Raw genomic sequence first — 17,484 nt, 5'->3', positions numbered from 1 at the left:
GTAAAAAGAGCCAGGACAGCCAGCCACGTGGGCCTGGGCGCGTCCGGAAGCAGAGACCATGCGAAGAGCTCCTAGTGGCTGGTCCTGGGCCCAGACCGCGAAGCTGGTGCTCAGCGAGGTGGCTCTGAAGCTGGGAGCAGGAGGCTGGGCAGGCCGCCCCTCACTTTCAATGATGATAATGCAACAAAAACCTTTATATAAACAGTTTATTTACTCTAAACAGCAACACAGACAAAACGCCATATAAACACAAAGGAAGTGACGCAGAACCAGATGCCGGCTGACGTTGGATCTGAGGCTCATGAGCAACACAACCCAATGCTGGAGAGAGAGGAGGCGGGGGCGCAGTTGATTTCCTTTTCATACAGCCAGCCAGAGGCTAAGTGCGGCTCTAACGCGAAGCATGCCTGCATCCGAGAGCAGAGGAAACTAGCTCTTAGGGGCTTATTGAAGTATAAAAGTTTGTAATTTTACAGCAGTTGAAATACTGACATCAATATTAAAATAAAAGCAAGTTTTACATAACAATCAAAAATACAAAAGACTGAAGGAAGAGACCCTGTATGAAAAACGGGGCAATTCAGCGAATCGAGACCGTGTACCAGTGGCGGAAATGGACCGTGGCGCCCGCCCCACCCTCCCCCGGAGACTAGTGACTGTACGGAGCAACTTTAGACTTGCAGAGAGGTTGTAAACAAGTTCTTGCCAAACCAATCCCTTCCTTTTCACGCTGCCACAAGGTTGCTGCTTATGAGGGCGCAAACTTCTTGGCTTGTGCTCGAACCCTTTTCTCATATTCCACTCTGTTTTGGCTGAGGAGGTCAAAAGAGAAAAGACACGCGTTAGAGCGTGAGTGGCGAGCCTGCTGCCCCGGAGCCGGCAGAAGTGTGAGCCTGGGGTGTGGGGAGCTGGCCCAGCAGAGTCGAGGCCTGCCCAAGGGCCAAGGCTGCACCTGGTGGGCTGGCACGGGGGGCAGCGACCTTCCTTCTCAGCTTCCGTGGCCATCCCAACCTCCACAGAGCACCATGGGGAGGAAAGAGGCCCCACCGGATGGTGTGGGGAGCCCAACGCTGTAGCCTGTGCCCAGTCCAGAGCCTTAACCAGCCACCAGCATCTTCCCCTTCCTCGTAAGTTTGAGACAGCGCTAATAATTCTGAAAACACATACTGCTTGGCACTGTTCTCTGCTCCTAATTTCAAAAACAGACACAAACTTCTGGTCGGTTTTTACCACACATCCTTCAGCTCTGGGGACAGAGGCATGGGCAATGGGCTGGAGCTGGGGCCAGCAGAGCTCAGGCGTGAGGCTCAGGCTGAGGACAGTGGGGCTGCCCGCGCTGCCAGGCCAGGTGGGACGGGCAGCCAATGCTGCATCTGGTAGATAGGCTGCTGTAAAGGAGCAGCTTGACCCTGAGGACCGTGGAGTGGGCTCCTGGGGGTGGCAGTCCTCAGGGGCCTCGTGACACACTGGGGGCTGGTCTGAGACCCGCACTGAGCCAGGCCTAGTGTGTGGCCTTCCTCAGCTATGCCACAGTGTGCGGGTGTGTGGAGGGGAGCCCTCTCCTCCACAGCCCGAGAAAGGCTGCAGTGGCACCAGGAGCAAGGGCAGAACCCAGTGACACGCACCCATTGAGCTCCGTGGTAGAGGCCGGCAGGCCCCAGACAACAGGCAGTGCTCCCACCCTGGCCGAGGACCTGGACCCCACCCCTAATCCCAGTTCCATCCCGAAGGGCTGCACCCAGGGTGGCCCCAGGGTAGAAGCAGCCAAGTCCCAGCCCTGCAGCTCAACAATGGAGGCACCTGCCCAGGGCAGGAGCAAGGCCCAAAGCCTGAGGCCTTCTGGAAAGGGGAGGAAAAAGGAATATGAAACCTGCTAACGCGCTTCTCAAAAGACTGCACATTTAAAGTGGATGTTTGCTGGAGAAAGAGTATCTTGTTCAAGTGGGAACAGGCGCACACGACCCAGCAGGCAGCAAGCCCAGGTGACGCAGCAGCGCGAGGCCACGTGCCCAGGAGCCCTGGCCTCAGCCATGGCTGGTGCAGAGTGGCGGTGCCACGGCCCGGCCCAGGGTAGGGAGTGGGGGACCAAACAGTTGGGGCTGTGGTCTGCCAGAGGAGACACAGCAGGCAGTAGGCAGGACAGCTGCTTGTGCCTCCCGGGCGTGACTCCTGATCCCGGCACACACTCTGGGAAAACTGATGCAGCATCTGGCAAGAGGGGCTGCACTTGCACGCCCGCGCTGGGTGAACGCATCACACTATTGCCAGCACACAGCAGGCGGCCGCACGTGGAGGTCAGGCTACGCCCAGTGGACTCAGTTCTAGTGACAGCTTGACTGACCATGCCAAGGTAAGGGGCTAGAGCTGGGTCAGGTTGGGGCTGGCTGCATGCCGGGCCCTATGACCAGCGCTGCTCCCCTCCCTGCCTGGGGACCTCTGTGCTGCCTCGGCCACCAGGGAGAAATGCGCCTCCTGCCACCTGCACACCGTGCAGGCCAGCTGCTCAGAGGGGCAGATCTGGCCTTTGACCTACCCCTCCTGACCAGCTTCAGTTCAGGAGATGCCCCCAGGGAAGGAAGAGCCCTCTGCTGCCAGGGCGGGTGGGTCAACCCCTGCCCAGCCTGGAGCCTCTGCTCAGGGGCGAGGGTCCTCCTGGCTGCCCACGGCACTGGGTTTCACCAGGCCCTCTTGCCTCAGCACAGATGGCAGACGCAGGACCATGGGGATCTCCTGGCCACAGCAGCACCTCATCGTGATGGGCAGAAGCCCAGCGCCTATGTGAGGTGGTCACCGAGCAGCAGGGTGATGGGAAACCAGAGTGCACTCCTTCTTGACCAGGCCATGCCCACCAGAGGGCCATGCTGCTGGACCTGCCTCTCAGTGTGGCCCATCTCCTTCAGGCCCATGTCCAGGGCCCTCCCAGGAGCTGGCCTCAGCTCAACAGGGACATAGCAGCCTATGAGGGCCCAGGTCACCTGACCTCCCACTGCCCCACCCAACAAAACCCAGCCACACCAGCTCTGGTGACCCACCCCTGCCCTCCACAGGCCCCTCATGCACGCATATCACGCTGCTCAGGGTGCCTCGCTATCTCACACGGGGCTACCCCACCTTCCTCCTTGTGGCGTTGAGCCCAGCTGCCACCCCCATAGGCTGCACCTGTGTCTCATGGCTCCCCTCTGACAGGCAGCCTGCTGGGACTTCTAGGGAAGGGGGCTGCCACCGGCGGGGCCAGAGTTGCTACTAACCAGTAAATTGTGTAGGCCTCTGCTTGAGCTGGGTCTTGAATATTTGGTTCATTTAGAAGTTCCTGTATTCCTAATAAGATCTGCGTGAAAGACAAGAACAGACACAATAAAACACAGGTGGAAGTCTGCGGTCTGAAAGGCAAACTTTTGCGAGATGCCAGCCTTAGCTACTGATGACAACCACAACCTGCAGGCTCCATACCTGTTTAATTGTGATGGCTGGCCTCCAGTCCTTGTCTTCCTCTAGGATGGACAGGCACACCGTCCCCGAAGGGTACACATTTGGGTGAAATAGTGGTGGTTCAAATTTACCTGGATGACGGGGAAGAGAGGAAACGCTTTTTGGAGGCAGCTGCTGTCCTAGAGAGTAACGTCCCCCCCTCCCGGTGCTGGGACATCTTGTCAGTAGCCAGGCATCTGACCAAGAACTTTTCAGAAAATAAAGCTGTGGCCACAGGAGACAGGGAAGGGAGAGCTCACAGCTCCTCACGCTGAGGGCAAAGCATGAAGGACTCATGGGAGCAGATAAGAGGAGAGCACGTCTGTCCCCAGGACGCTGCCTAGGAAAGGGGGCAGAGCACAGGCCGCGGGTGGGGAGCTGGGACAGCTCCACCTATGCCCTCCGCCCCTCCAGGCCAGACCAGAAGAAATGCAGGAGAGCACCAAGGGCAGCAGTTCTGAAGGCCCGTCCAAAGGAGCAGGCGTTTCTGAGGCAGACCGTCCCACTTCCAAAAGAGCACAGGCTTTTAAGGACGCCACGTACTTCCTTCATAAAAGAGCAGAAAAATTTGCCATAATTAGCCCTACCCAGGGACCATTTTAGGATAGTTCTCATCTTTTTATCTAGGCACATCTCCCTTTCTATTTTTAAACATCATTACACCCAGAAAAGTGCAACAAGTCTAGTATAGCTTTGTGAATGATCAGAGATGGACAGATCTGTCGACACCAACCACTCTCCAAAGAGCTCCTCACCATTGCCCACCATGCCTGCCCCGCTGCTGGCTTCTGGAGGGCACACACCCTGGTGCTATGCCTACAGCCTTCCTTGTTCTGCACGAGGCTGTGCGGGCCTCGGTGGGAGGGACTGCCTGCCTTTGCCCTGGGATTCAGCTCCGCACTGCAGGAGCGCATGTACACTGCCATAACAAGGCTGCTGCATGGGAATCCTGGCACATGCATGTTTCCACGTGAAAATGCAGGCTCACAAGGTCTGTGAGTTCCCACCACTTCACAGCATGGCCAGCACCAGGGGCGTTGCTCGTGGACTCCAGCAGTCCCGCTAGGTGGCTTCGCTCGTGGCTCTAGTGCGTATATCCCTGGGCCCACTGAGATGAACCTTTCACTCATGGCCACACACCAGCTCCTCCTTGGAGAAGCCCTCGTCCATGTCTCTTGCCAGTTTTCTATTGCGTTCTCCCTTACTGACTTGTATCAACGATACCAGAGTTCCTTCAGTTGCAGTTGCGTTTTGAAGTATCTTCTCCTACTCTGGGCTTGCTCTTTTAATTGTATCTTTTGGTGAACACAAGTGCCTGACTTTAATTTAATCTGATTTACCAATTGTTTCTTCTGGCAACAATGATACAAGGAAAGTGCAGGCTGTGAACACAGCATCCAAGCCCCTGCCCCAGCCGCCTCCTGGCTCCCCCCACCCTGGCTGCCCTACTACTGGTGAGCGTGGCTTGTGCCCTCCGCCTGCCTGCGTGCAGGGAGATCCTTCGTGCTCTGCACACGTGGTCCCCTTGTTCGTGCTCTCTGGACGTTCTTCCCCATCCTGTCATCAGTGGACACCTGGGCTGTCCCCAGCTCTTGGATGTTACAAATGGAGACGTCACAATCATTCTTGTCTGTGCCTTTGGTGAACACATGCATGGGCCTCCACAGAATTTTTTTGGGGGGTGGCTGGCTGGTATGGGGATCTAGACCCTTGAACTTGGTGTTATGACACCAAGCTCTAACCAACAAAGCTCATGGGCTGGCCCTCCATGGGGTATCCACTGAAGTGGAGCTGCCAGGCCCCACAGCGGATTAAGTTTAGCTTTAGTAGACACGCAGCTTTCCAAAGGGAAGTGTCTAGGATCTACACTCTGTCCAGTGAGAGTGCCGTCTGCCTTTCTGTGCAGTATGGTTGTGTCCTGCCAGGGTATGACATCCGCTCCCTGGTGGTTGATGTCCTTTCCTGTGCTCCCCAGCCTGGCAGACAGCCTCTTTTATGAAGGGCCTGCCCATAATATGGTTGTCTGCCTTCTTCATACTGATTTGCAGCTCTGGGTGTACTCAGGATAAGGGATGAGATACACACACATTTCTCTACCCTGTGGCTGCCTCTTCACTCTCGCTGGTGCTGTGTGACGAACAGATGTTCTGAGTTTCAATGTAGTCCAACTGGTCAATCTCCCCCATGGTTAGCACTTTCTGTGCTTCGCTGGTTAGGAAATCTGTGCCTATGACGAGCTCATGAAGATATCTTCCTGTGTCTTCCTCTAGAAGCTGTACTGTCCCCTCTCCACCAGGTACTACAGTCCACCTGAATGGCTTCTATGGTGGGAAGGAGAACTGAATTCCCTCTTCTTCCACTGCGACATCCCATTGGGCCAGTCTTAGCACAAACTGAGATGCTGTTCAAATGCAGCCTTTCTGTACTCCTCACTATGCTCTGTGGGTATGCTGGCCTTTCTCCCTACCACCATGTGGTGACCCTGTCACTGTGTCTGGAGGCAGATCTTGGTGTGCGAGGGCTGCGCCTTGCCCATCCTGCTCTCCCCAGAACCTCAGCCTGTGCCTCACAAGCCCAACCCCTGAGAACTCCTCTGACTGGGACCATAGGGAATCTGCAGATCAGCTCAGAGGGAATGATGTCTGCATGACATAGCATCTTCTAGTCCACCATGGAACACAGACTGTGCTGCTTAGGCTGTCCTTGGTCTCTCTCAGAAACACTCAGTACAGAGGTCTTGAACTGATCTGTTGTGTTTACTCCAAGGTATCTGACGCTATTATAAATGGCATAGTTCTTTTTTAAAAAAAAAAAAAGATGACCAGTAAGGGGATCTTAACCCTCGACTTGGTGTTGTCAGCACCACACTCTTCCAAGTGAGCCACGGGCCGGCCCTTAAATGGCACAGTTCTAAAGCTTTCATTTGTTGCAATTACTTGCAAGTAGATCTGCACACGTTAACCTCTCATGAGGCAACTTCAACGACACTGGCACAGGCTTGGTCTTCCTTCCCAATTCTTTCCTGCCTCACCACACCTGCTTGGAATTCCAGCATGTTGAACAGAAGTGACGAGAGCAGGTACCTTGGATTGAATGTCCCCCCAAAACTGTCACCCCGTAACTGTTGAGGGTGGGAAGTCATATTATGGTAGCTGAAAAGTGGGGCCTTGAAGAGGTGATTGGATTGTCAGGACCCTGCCCTAGTGAATGAATTAATAATGGTAGTTGTGGGTGTGGTTTTGAAGGCTTTAAGAGGAGAGCATGTGACGAACTCTTTCTCTCTGCTCTGCCATTCTACCATGTGAGACCCTGTGTGACTGTCACCATCACCACTGCCTTCAGATATGTTCCCTGGACTTTGGACTTCCCAGCCTCCAAAACTGTAAGCAATAAATTTTGTTTTCTTACAAATTACCCAGTTAGAGGCATTTCGTTATAAGCAACAAATGGAACAACACAGCAAGTGTTTGTCTCATTCTTAGATTCTTGTCTTAATTAAAAGAAATCATTTTAACTAATGCACATGGCAAAGAAATCCAAATAGCAAAGGACAGTCCAGAATGGAACAGCTCTCCAGCTAGCGGTTCTATGTTCTCTGGCCCATGACGAGACACACACTTCCACGTCTCTCGACTTACCAACTGTGAGCGCGAAGAGTCATACACATCCCCCCCTCACCACCTGCTGGTGCTCGTCCAAGCACTGGGTGCGTGTTCACTCAATTAGTTAACCACAGACAGTGCCTGTTGATTTCCAGATACAAGAGTTAAACCCCGCCCCCGAGTTTTGCTGAATCGCATTAGGATCTCACTATTTCACACATGGCAGCAGCCCGTCTTCTACCGCCTTCTCTGCAGGTTTAAGCTCTCTGTCCATCCAGGTGGCAGAGGCAGCCATCAGCTGGGTGTGAAATCATGACAAACAGCGGGTAGGGTGGAACCAGCCTAGGTGTGGGTAAGGCTCTGCACGGTGGTCCTTCTGCATGGTGTCCCTGGGTAGGGCTGGGGTGCTGTGTGTACCAAGTCCAGGCAGCCGCAGCCTGGATCTCACCATCGTTCCCCCTGCAGGGCCCCGGAGCTTCCTGGCTCAAAAGCTGGGATCAGAGGCTAAGTCTATCACGTACACCCCCACCCTCAGGGCTAGCAGCAGACTCAAGTCTACAGGCGGGGAGCGGATCAAAGATCAAAGCCCGGACTCTGCCAGACACTCTCCCCTTTGCCAGCACCACTTGCAGCAACAGGGTTGACATAACCAGTGCACCAGGAGGACTGCGATGCTTTGAAGAGAACTCCTGATCTCCCGTAGGAACGCGACGAACAGGCCAACTTCCTAGGACTTCACGCTACTTACACTTCGGTGGTGAGGATGGATAATCATCTTTGAAAAGCATCCGCAGTTTAAACAAGCCTCCTTCCCATGGAGTCTGGGGGGGAAACAAGCTGCAGTTAAGCGCACTACGTGCCTGCTGCAGGCTGGCCTGCAGGGGGCCAGCCTCTCCTGCGCTGCACCCAAGGTGCTGGCAGAGGCAGGAGCCGGGCTTCAGAGAACGAGTGAGGGTATGCAGCTTGTGGGCTGCTGCGCGGGCGCCAATGAGCTCAGGCACACCACACTGGCCCACCAGCTCGTGCCCCCCGTGCCTGGGGACATTCTTCCCTCCCTCAGATCCTTCCTGTACAAGGCGTCTGTGCAGCCCCATGATCCCACACCTCTTCCCAACTCCCCCTGGAGAGGGAGACTGCCACGGTGCCTCTGCCTCACCCTAATGTGCGGGGCAGAGAATGTTCTCAGCAAAGGCTGGGGATCCACCCTGGGCCCCTCCACGGAGCCTCAAACAAACCATGAACCCAAACCACGTCATCTCCCAGGCAAAGCCAAGTCCTGCTGAAGACCGCTTAACTCAGGGGAGAGGGGACTATTAGCAAGCACCAGCCTGGGCTCATCTGATCTTCAGAACAAAGCTGCACAGGTGGAAGGAAAGAGTGTCTAGCCAGCGTGCCAGGAACTTCCTCCCCATGAATGGTCCCGCCCCCAACCCAATCCTCAAGACTCTCTGCACTCCCAGTGACACATCAGGGTCCCATTCCTCCCACCAGCCAGCCTGCTTCTTCTCAGCTAACAGCCCTCTGCAGGTCACAGTGTTACCTCCACCTTGCCAGCTCTCCTTCCTGATCTCATGTTTCCACTAGGGCACCTAACTTGTTGTGATTATAACCCAGGACAACTGTGATTGTCACAGCTGCCACCGACACTAGAACCTGAGCTTTTTGCTGAAGTTTTGCCCCCACAAATCTGCTGTTACAAGCAGGAGGTGAGCGTAGCCCGAGTGGCGGCTCTTACCCCTTTCTTTCCTGGAATGGCACACTCCCAGTTCATGAGGTTCATCGTGCCATCGGGATTTTTTGTCGGGACAGCCACAAAACCCTGAGAGAAAACAGCACAAGAGCACATCAGCGCCGTGGCAGCTCACGTTATTGCTCGCAGAGAACGAGCCTGTGATTCTGCCAGCCCACTGGCGCACAGGCACGCGACAGGATGCCCGCTCAGCAGGGAGTTTACGGTTCCAGCCACAGGGAAAGCGCCCACTCTGCCGCACACAGAAACAACGCTCTCCTTACAAATGGGTGGTCTTTTCTCCAAGCTTTCCTCTCCTGGGCGAGTCTGCTGAGGGCGATCCCCGACATATTCAAAGTCCCTGGAATAGAGAGGAGGCAGAGCACAGGATTAGGAAAGGAAACCCTGGGTTCCTCCTGCCCTGACGCTCACACATGGTTTGGAGAGAGGCTTGTCCCCAAGAAGCAGGTGGACTATGGCCCCAACCAGCAGAGGCTGTGCACTGGGCACGCCGCCCTCCAGGTCTGGACTCAGTGATACCCGACGGGGTTCACCAGGGAAGGTACTGCAGCAGCCTCCCAGAACTTTCCAGGTGAGCAGGTGGGACGCCCCTTTCCCCACCTCTCCTGGGCTCTGCGATACATGCTGTGGCCTCTGTTCCACAGTGAGGAGACAGGGGCTCAGAGAGGCCAGGCCACAGCTGCTGGATGGTGGGGGAGAGTGGGATCGCCTCCAACAAACAGTGAGCACACCCTTCCCAACCTCTCTGGTCACACGCTGCAGTGGGTTGGGGCAATGGGGTCCCAGTCCCATTGTCAGACCCTGTAAGAAAGGCAGGGACAAGGTATGGACATCTGGAGTGCTGGTATGAGACCAGCAAGGGGCAGGGAGATGCGGGGAGGTTGCCGGGTCCCCAGCTTAGAATTGGGGGCTTGGGATTTAGGTTCAGGCCTAACCAGGAGGACAACTGTCACTGGTGAAGGCCACAGAGGGAAAAAGGCAGCACAGGGCAGAGAACCGTCAGCCCCATGTGAGTAAGAGGCCTTTGCAGGCTGACCCTCCCTGCCGTCCCTCTAGCTGCCCGCCATGTGTCCACAGGTCCGCCCTGTGACTTCATGGGACAGCCGGGCCCCAGGGGACGGCTGCTCAAACTCCTGGTCAGAGTCAGCAGTGGGTGTCAGGTTCCAGTTTGGCACATTCGGACGAGACCCCCAAGGCTCGGCACCTCCGGCCTTCCAGGTCCCCAGCAGGAGCCTGTTGGTGGCACCATGTCACTGCAGGTGAAGGGGCACCTCCAGGGAGATGTCACCAGCACTGGGGACTACTGGGCAGGCAAGGGCCAGCAGCCTTGCCCCTACCTCAGGCATGACCGCAGACTGCTGTCACCCACTTCTTTAACCCATAAGCAGCAGTGCTTAGAGGTTGCAAAATTCGCTGGAGCACTAGAACCTGAGCATGGGCTGGTCATCAAATCCACGGAAACACTAAAGAAAACCCCAAATCCAGTATTCAGACATCAAATGAGGCTTGAACGAGACGAAGTGGTTGTTTCTTTGAAGTATGTGGGCTGCAGCTTTCCCAGCCCTTCAGGTGCCCAGTGAGGGTCCCAGGTGACAGGCTTCCCTGCTTCTCAGGGGGAAAACGTCTGACAGCCAAATACAATCTCAGGCCCTTCAGCAACCAAAATGTGGGGATCCTTCACTGGGTTTGGAGGCGCTACAGCAAGGCCAGCATGAGGGCAGCCACTTCCTAGCTCCCCGACCCCTCTTCCGAGCAGCACAACCCCCAGCCACGTCCCCAACCCAGCACACACTGCTGTAGCTGCCTGCCCGGCCTGTACTTCCCTCTGGGAACTACTCCTGTGCCTCTACCTCGGCCAGGATGTCCACCTCAAATCATACCCTCTGCTGCTCAGAAACCTCCCACAGTGTTTCACACGAGGTGTTCAAACACCAGCTAAACCAGGTGCCACTCCACCTTGCTACCCTGTAGTGCAGCGCCCAATGGCCACATCAGCTGGTGTTTGTTAGAAATGCAAATTCTCCATCTCTCACGAACCCACAGAGTCAGGAACTCTGGGTGGGGCCCACACTCAGGTTTAGGTGGCTCTCAGGTGACTTTTTCCCAAGAGGTTAGTCAGCGTGGAAGCGGGGGTTGGGGCTGCAGTCACAGGAAGCAGCAGGCAGTCTCCAGTGCCCTCTGCCAGCCCTGGGTCCAGGAAGCTGCGTGAGCTACACCACCATGGTCATCTCCAATAAATGTGTGTACTCACATCTCACAAGAAAAAGAGGAGGTAAGAGAATCAGAGCCCTCAAGTCAAGAGCTGCTAGTCGTGGGACTGGACTCAGGCAGGGGCGCCCATGTGGGCTGCTGGCCTCTGTGCCAGTGCTCTGACCCCAGCCTGCACGTTTGAAAGGTTCCTACCTCACCCGACCTCAAGATTCCATCCAAAGTAGAAAAGAGATCACATCAGTCTTGGCCCCAAACCAGAATCTTCCTTGACCACCCCATGCTGGAAAGCTGGCCATGCCTGCTCCCTCCTTCACGCATGACTGCTCGGGGTCACCAAGGCTCTGCTTCCCCGGGTCAGCACCCCTCCCTCTGGAACATCCAGTCCTTCACAAGACACAGAACTACCTGCTGGCACTCTTCTAAGCAGTATGAAAATGGAGGAAGGCACACCTTGTGGCCCTCTGCCACATCTCATGGCGGGACAAGGCGGGGGGGCACCACCGTTTAAGCAATGGGTGGGGGCTGACCAAGGTGACCACTCAGCAAAGTCATGGCACAGAGCACAGGCACAGAAGGGTCCAAGGGCCCAAGGCAGGCGGAGCAGGAAGGGTGGGGGCAGACCTGAAGGCTTGCGTGGAGACCTGGGCTGAGCAGAGCATGGGACAAGTCATGTTTTAAGGTTCTCTCTCGGCTGGGCAGCTACAGTGTACAGCCTGATGTCTGAAAACCCTTCACTTCAGCTGGTTCTTCTGTATGACAGGGCCCAACTCTACCCACAGGCCCTGAAACCCCCTGCCCCCAGGCTCGAGGAGGCAGCACACTCCAGCTTCCAAATCATTCCTGCCCACTAGCTCTCCCAACCTGAGGGGGTTTCCCGAGGGCAGCTGCACACGCAGACAGCATGGGCTGGCAGGATGCATCTGCTGAACTCATGGATGCCAATGAGCAGCCTCGTAAGCCGCAGTTTAAGTGAGGTGTAAGCACCCCAGCGAGACTGAACAGGGCCAGACACCAGAACAGGTCTCTGAAAGCCCCAGGCCAGTGCTCTGGACACCGAGGAGCCAACCGACAGAGTTCTCCGAGGGGCTGGGCCTGGCAAAGATGCGGGAGAGGCCAGCAGAGGAATCCCGGGTGCTGAGACTCTGCCACAGGCTGCACCCTCTGCTCTGAGGCCCAAATGAAGCCGCATAGTGGTCCCTGTCCCAGCACCTGGCTGTCGTGGTCCCAGGTGTGAAAGGCAGTGAAGGCTACTCCTGCAGTCTCCTGCTTCTCTTCCCTGGGCCTGCAGCTTCTTAGATGTCCTGATCTAAAGCACTCGGCTACCAGAGAGTAGTTCCAAAGACGACCACAGCACCATTCAGGGCAAAGAGCCACAGGTGCACACCTGCACTGTGTCAGGCAGAGCCTGGTTGGGAATGGTGTTCCCATTCCTCCTGGCGTCCAGGAGAGAGAGTGCAGCCAACCCGCTATAATTTAACCACGAGACAGAACCACTCACTCAAGATACTACTTAAAATCGAATCTGCCTTCCCCCATTAACAGAGACGCTTAATGAGCAATTAGGTATTACTAGGAGCTTCAGAACAGCCTTTTTGATGTAAAGACAAAAACAGCCCTTAACTATTGGAGAGGAGCAAGGCACAAACGTCCTGCAGGAACAGGAGCCTGGTGAGGTACTCCGGGCGCAGCCGGGAGGTCCGCCCTCCGCCTTCCTCCAGGGCTCCTGCAGCAGCCCGTACTTTAGTCTAAAGTACTCTCTTCTCAGATCTCAGGCTGCTGGTTGACAGCACGTACTTGAGAACTACTTACTGGCTGCGAGAGTGTGGGCAACGTGCTTATCTCCCCCAACCTCGACTTCCTCATCTGTAAAATGGGCGGTAGCACGACGCCCTCGCAGGTTGGAATGAGAAGACCCTGCTACCCCTTCTCCACCCGGTGCAAACTCCCCCAGGCTTGGGACGGCATCCACTTCTGCATCGGGGGCCGCTCACACCTGGCTGCACCTGGTCTCTGTCCCAGGACCCAGGCTGTTTCTAAAGCAAGGTCCCAGACCTCGGGGCCCACCAGACAAAGGCACGACAGCATCCGCTCCGCAGGCCCAGAGAGGGGACCCCTTCGCAAGCAAATCAGGACACACCGAGGGCCCACCTCTGCTTCCTATTGGACGGGCTCTCCACCCGGAGGCCACACGTCCCTGAGAGGAAGAACGCCCGGGGAAGAGACGAGAAAGAACCAGCGGAACCCCGAAGACGGGCGCGGCCGCTCCGAGCTGCGGAACCAGCCCGGGTACGAGCCGTGCGCCAGGCCGGCTGGCGGGGCTGCACCGGACCGCCGCCACCGCCACCCACCGCCCCCAGGCCGGCGCGCCCCTCGCGGCGACGACACCCGCGGGCGCGCGGTGGCGGGGCGTCTCCCGGCCCGGCCTCGGAGGCTCCCGCGCCGCCCTGCCGCGCCCGAGGACGCGGGCGGCCGGCGCACGGTCCAGCGGGGGCCCCGGCGGGCGAGGCGGGGGTGGCGGCGGGGCGGCCGCGCTCACCTGGGCGGCCCGGGCGCGGGCGGCGTGGACCGAGGCGCGGGCCGAGGCGGCGGCGGCGCTCCTTTGTCTCGGGACTTCCCCGAGCCGCTCCGCGCGCGGACCCTGCGCTCCCAGGACCCCGGGGCGGGCGGGGCGCACGGGCGGGGCCTGTAGCCAGGCTGCCCGCCGCGCGCCGGGCCCGCGCGCGGCCGCCGCCGCTGCGCGCTCCTCACCTCCCGTGCCGCCCCGCGCCTTCCGCCGCCCGCGCCCCGCCACCGCGAGCCCGCTCCCCGGACCCGGCCCAGGAGCCCGGCTCGGGGGCGACTTTCCAGTCAGGCGGCGCTCCGGCCACCTGCGTCCTTAAAGGAGCCGCGTCCCCGATGGGAGGGAGCGTCAGCAAACTCCGCTCCGGGGCGCGCGTGTGCACTCGAGGACATGCTGGCGAGCGGTGGGGTGAGAAAGGGGGCCGAGATCTCCAAGTGCGCCCCGGATGCGCGACGGGCACCTGTCTGGGCACGGGTCCCGGGGATCTCCTCGGGGTCAGGACCCGAGGCCGGGAGGGCAAAGACCGCTGAGGCCTAAGGATCCCCTGCAGCGTCGCAGGACGGTGACGATGACGCGAGCACAGCGCGCTGTGAAACCCCTTGCCATTGGCCGGTTCGGGGCCGTGGGCGGGGCGTCCGTCGAATTCGCCCAATGAGCTGACACCGTACAAAAGGCCGGAGGCACGCACGACCGACGGGAGGCGAAGTGCCGACGCTCCCTAACCTGGGGGCGGGCCCGGCTGGGGGAGGGGAGCAGAGGCAGCGAGCCTTCGGGGGAGGGGCGGCGGAGGGCCTGTGGGGGAGGGGCGTCGCGCCGGTCGGTACCCCCGCCGGCTCCCTTGGTCCAGGTCTGGAGTCTACCCTCGAGTCCAGCCCGAGCCCCGGCGGTGCAGCCACGAACGCGGGGGATGCCCCTCCACGAACCTGTCCTGGCCCCGCGGGGACACGGTCCGCCCAGTCCCCGCGACCCCGCGCCCTGGGAGCTGGCCTTGCAGCCCATTTCACAGATGGGCATGTGCCAGCCAGCCAAGACAACAGAGGGTGTGCGTGGCCGGTTATCTCAGTGGGTAGAGCGCGATGCTGACAATACCAGGGTCCGTTTCCGTCCCCGTGCTGGCCAGCAGCCAAAACAACAAGGAAAAACCCAGAAAACAAAACAGATGAGGAGCGGGCACCGGGCCCGTGCCCGCTCCGCTTGTTGGGTGCTTTGGGATCAGGCGATAGCAAGTGTTCTGAGCCTCCCACCCGGAATCAGCCCCTAGGGACTCGGGATCCGGGACAGACTGGACAATAGGAGTGGGGGTGGAGAACTCTGCCGAGGACAGAGTGTGCCCGCTGGATCGCCGGCAGCGACTTGCTTTCATTCATTCACTCACCCGTCCCTCCTCCTCCCGGAGCTCCCCAGCTGGCAGTGTGCTGACGCTGTTGGTTCCTAGGGCAGGGACCAGGGTCCCTTGGCCCATCCCCCACGTCTGGCCCAGCGCTCTCAGTGGCTGGATTCCACATGTTCCCCGTCACTCTTATGCTGGAGGGTAAAATGAGGATGGCTACAAGCCCTGAGACAGGGTCTTGTTGTTCTCTGCTGGGCTGGGGAGGGGGTCTGCCCTCAGTAGCAGCCCAGAGAGAGGGTGTGGCCGGGATCTCAGAGGGTCTGGCCCCCTTGAGCAGAAGGCGGCCGTTGCAGTTCTCTCACAGACTGATGGCCGAGGGGCTGCTTGCCCCTGGGTCCTGTGGTGGCCCAGTGTGGACCTGGCCTGGGGACTGTACCCCCACGGGGCCGAGGTCATCAGGAGCTTGACTGAGACACCCATTCTCTGGATCCCCAGCTCTGAAGTAGTCCTGGGAATCTGCATCTTTAACATGCACCAGGTGAGCCTGACCTGGGGCACATGGCCATTGGGCTTCCTGGTGAGGAGAAAGGGCCTCAGGTTCCAGCACCTTCTTTCTCTTGAGGATGTCAGGAGGTTTGCACAGGGTAGTGGGAGGAAGGAACCAGCAAATAGCTGTGGCCAGTAAAGGTGGTGGCCATTGCTGGAAGAAAGTGAGGAGAACCAGGGGCCTGTGTGGACACAGCACCAGCCATGGGCAGAGAGAGGGTGGAGCTGGCCAGGTGGGGGTGGCTTGGAGGGGTAATGAGGGGTATAGTTTGGGGAGGCAGACTGGATGTGGTGTGTGGTTATGAAGGGCCTGGAATGCTGCACCACAGGGCCAGGGCCTGGTCCTGGTCCTGTGGGCCATGGGGAGCCATTAGAAGGCTGTGGAGCAGGAGAAGCAAGACAAGGCCTGTCTGTGTGCGGTGAGGGGTTGGAGGAGGCCCCAGCCCTCAGCCTTGGTTACTGGGTTCTAGAGAGCACAGAGAGCTCTCATCCTGGTGGAAAGGAGTGCGAAGCCCAAAGACCCTCATGCTGGGAGGAGTGTTGGGATCAACGGGAGGGAGGAGGGGGTGCTGAGCTGAAGGATGGGTTACAAGAAGGCAGGGGGAGGGGCAGGAGGCCTCCTCAAATCTGATGCCTGCAGCCAGATGGCTGCCTTAAGTAGCCTGCACCTTGGCACATACATTCTCAGAGGAGAGCACACTTGGCTGGGTCCAGCTCCCTAGGTGCAAAGGATAAACAGGCTTGGAGAGGGTGAAGGGTTTGTGCAGAACCAGTGAATATAAAATCCTGGGGAAGGATTCTGGCTGGTTGTGCCTGGTCATGTGCCCACTCGACCCCATCCCTTGGTGGTGGGAGCTGACTGGAGTAGGGGCAGGCCCCCCAGCTCCCCTGGGTGCCCTTGTTTGGGCCTGCTTGGGGCTGGGCTCAGCACACACAGGTTTGTGAGCAGGTGCCGCTGATCCAGGGGCTGGTTTCAACAAAGGAATAAGATCCACATGGAAGAGAATGAAGTTGGACTCTTACGTCACACCATATAGAAAAACTAGCTCAAAATGGATCAGAGACCTAGACCTAAACCTAAGAGCTATAACTATAAAACTCTTAGGAGAAAACATAGGGGAAAAGCTTCCTGACAGTAGATTTGACAATGATTTCTTAGATTTGACATCAAAAGCACAGGCAACAAAAGCAAAATTAGGTAAATCTGACTTCATCAGAATTAAAAACTTGTGTGTCAAAGGACACTATCAAGACAGTGAAAAGACAACCTACAGAATGGGAGAAAATACTTGCAAAGTACCTAACTGATAAGGGGTTAATATCCGGAATATATAAACTTCTACAAGTCAGCAGCAACAACAAAAAACGAAACAATGCCTCCCATCTCCTCTGTCCCAGACTGAGATTCTCCCCCGCCTTGCAGCCCAGCCCTCCCAGGCTGAGACTTTCAGAAGATATTACTAAATAGCCGTGACTCCGTTCTGACCCTGATCCCAACTCCCGGGACTCTCCTCCAAGCTCCCTGAGGGAACCCTCTAACTCCAGAGGGTGGGGCACCCACACCCCACAGAGGGAGTATTCTCCTATCCAAAGCTGTGAAGGTGTAATGCCCACTTCCTCCCACGCGGGGGCAGTGACAGCCCCTCTGACTGTGTGATTGTGACTTGGTCAGAGATCACCTGGCTTGCTGGTCCTGGTCCACAAGATGAGACAGGTAGGAGTAACGTCTGGGGAGGTCTCTGTGCCATGACCTGTGGTTGTGACTGCTCTGCACCCCCAAAGAGAAGGGATGCCTATCACTGCCAGCCACTAACTTGCCACTGTCACCAAAGAGAGAGGCCGAGGCCAGGCTGGACACTCAGAACCTGGCAGTGCTCAGGCCTCCTGCTGTGTCCCCACCATGCTGCTGGGATGGGGTGGGGGGGTGTCTCCAGTTCTGCTCGGACCTGGCCAGCAGAGAGCTGAGAAATCAGAGTGAGAAATATCTGACCTTCGCTGAGCGCTGCGGGAGATGAAG

General features: G+C 57.7%; 1 protein-coding gene across 3 annotated transcripts; it reads right to left on the bottom strand.

Annotated features, from left to right (window-relative positions):
- Positions 1-188: 188 nt before the first annotated feature.
- UBE2I (ubiquitin conjugating enzyme E2 I) lies at positions 189-14,113 on the bottom strand. Of its 3 annotated transcripts, none has more exons than XM_063099639.1 (7): positions 14,052-14,113; positions 9,084-9,160; positions 8,806-8,889; positions 7,819-7,891; positions 3,451-3,560; positions 3,249-3,328; positions 189-812 (listed from the first exon to the last, which is right to left on the bottom strand). In XM_063099639.1, the coding sequence occupies exons 2-7, from the start codon at positions 9,147-9,149 to the stop codon at positions 749-751; spliced, it is 477 nt and encodes a 158-aa protein (XP_062955709.1). In that variant the 5' UTR covers positions 9,150-9,160; positions 14,052-14,113; the 3' UTR covers positions 189-748. The 3 variants fall into 3 exon arrangements, with proteins under 3 accessions (XP_062955709.1, XP_062955711.1, XP_062955710.1); XM_063099641.1 differs by lacking the exon at positions 14,052-14,113 and adding an exon at positions 13,780-13,871; XM_063099640.1 differs by lacking the exon at positions 14,052-14,113 and adding an exon at positions 13,568-13,673.
- Between the last annotated feature and the right edge of the window lie 3,371 nt (positions 14,114-17,484).

The sequence above is a fragment of the Cynocephalus volans genome, chromosome 6 (assembly GCF_027409185.1).
Source record: "Cynocephalus volans isolate mCynVol1 chromosome 6, mCynVol1.pri, whole genome shotgun sequence".
In the NCBI taxonomy this organism is placed as follows: domain Eukaryota; kingdom Metazoa; phylum Chordata; class Mammalia; order Dermoptera; family Cynocephalidae; genus Cynocephalus; species Cynocephalus volans.
Note: the sequence above shows the minus strand (reverse complement) of the source record. Positions and strands in the feature narration are given on the sequence as shown.

Bases quoted from the DNA above. Each gene is read 5' to 3' on its own strand.
- UBE2I (XM_063099639.1), bottom strand. From the start codon at position 9,149: ATGTCGGGGATCGCCCTCAGCAGACTCGCCCAGGAGAGGAAAGCTTGG. The intron at 7,892-8,805 runs GTAAGAGCCGCC...TTTCCCCCCCAG, and splicing joins CCATTCCAGGAAAGAAAGGG to ACTCCATGGGAAGGAGGCTT. The intron at 813-3,248 runs GTTAGTAGCAAC...TGACCTCCTCAG, and splicing joins GAGGCCTACACAATTTACTG to CCAAAACAGAGTGGAATATG.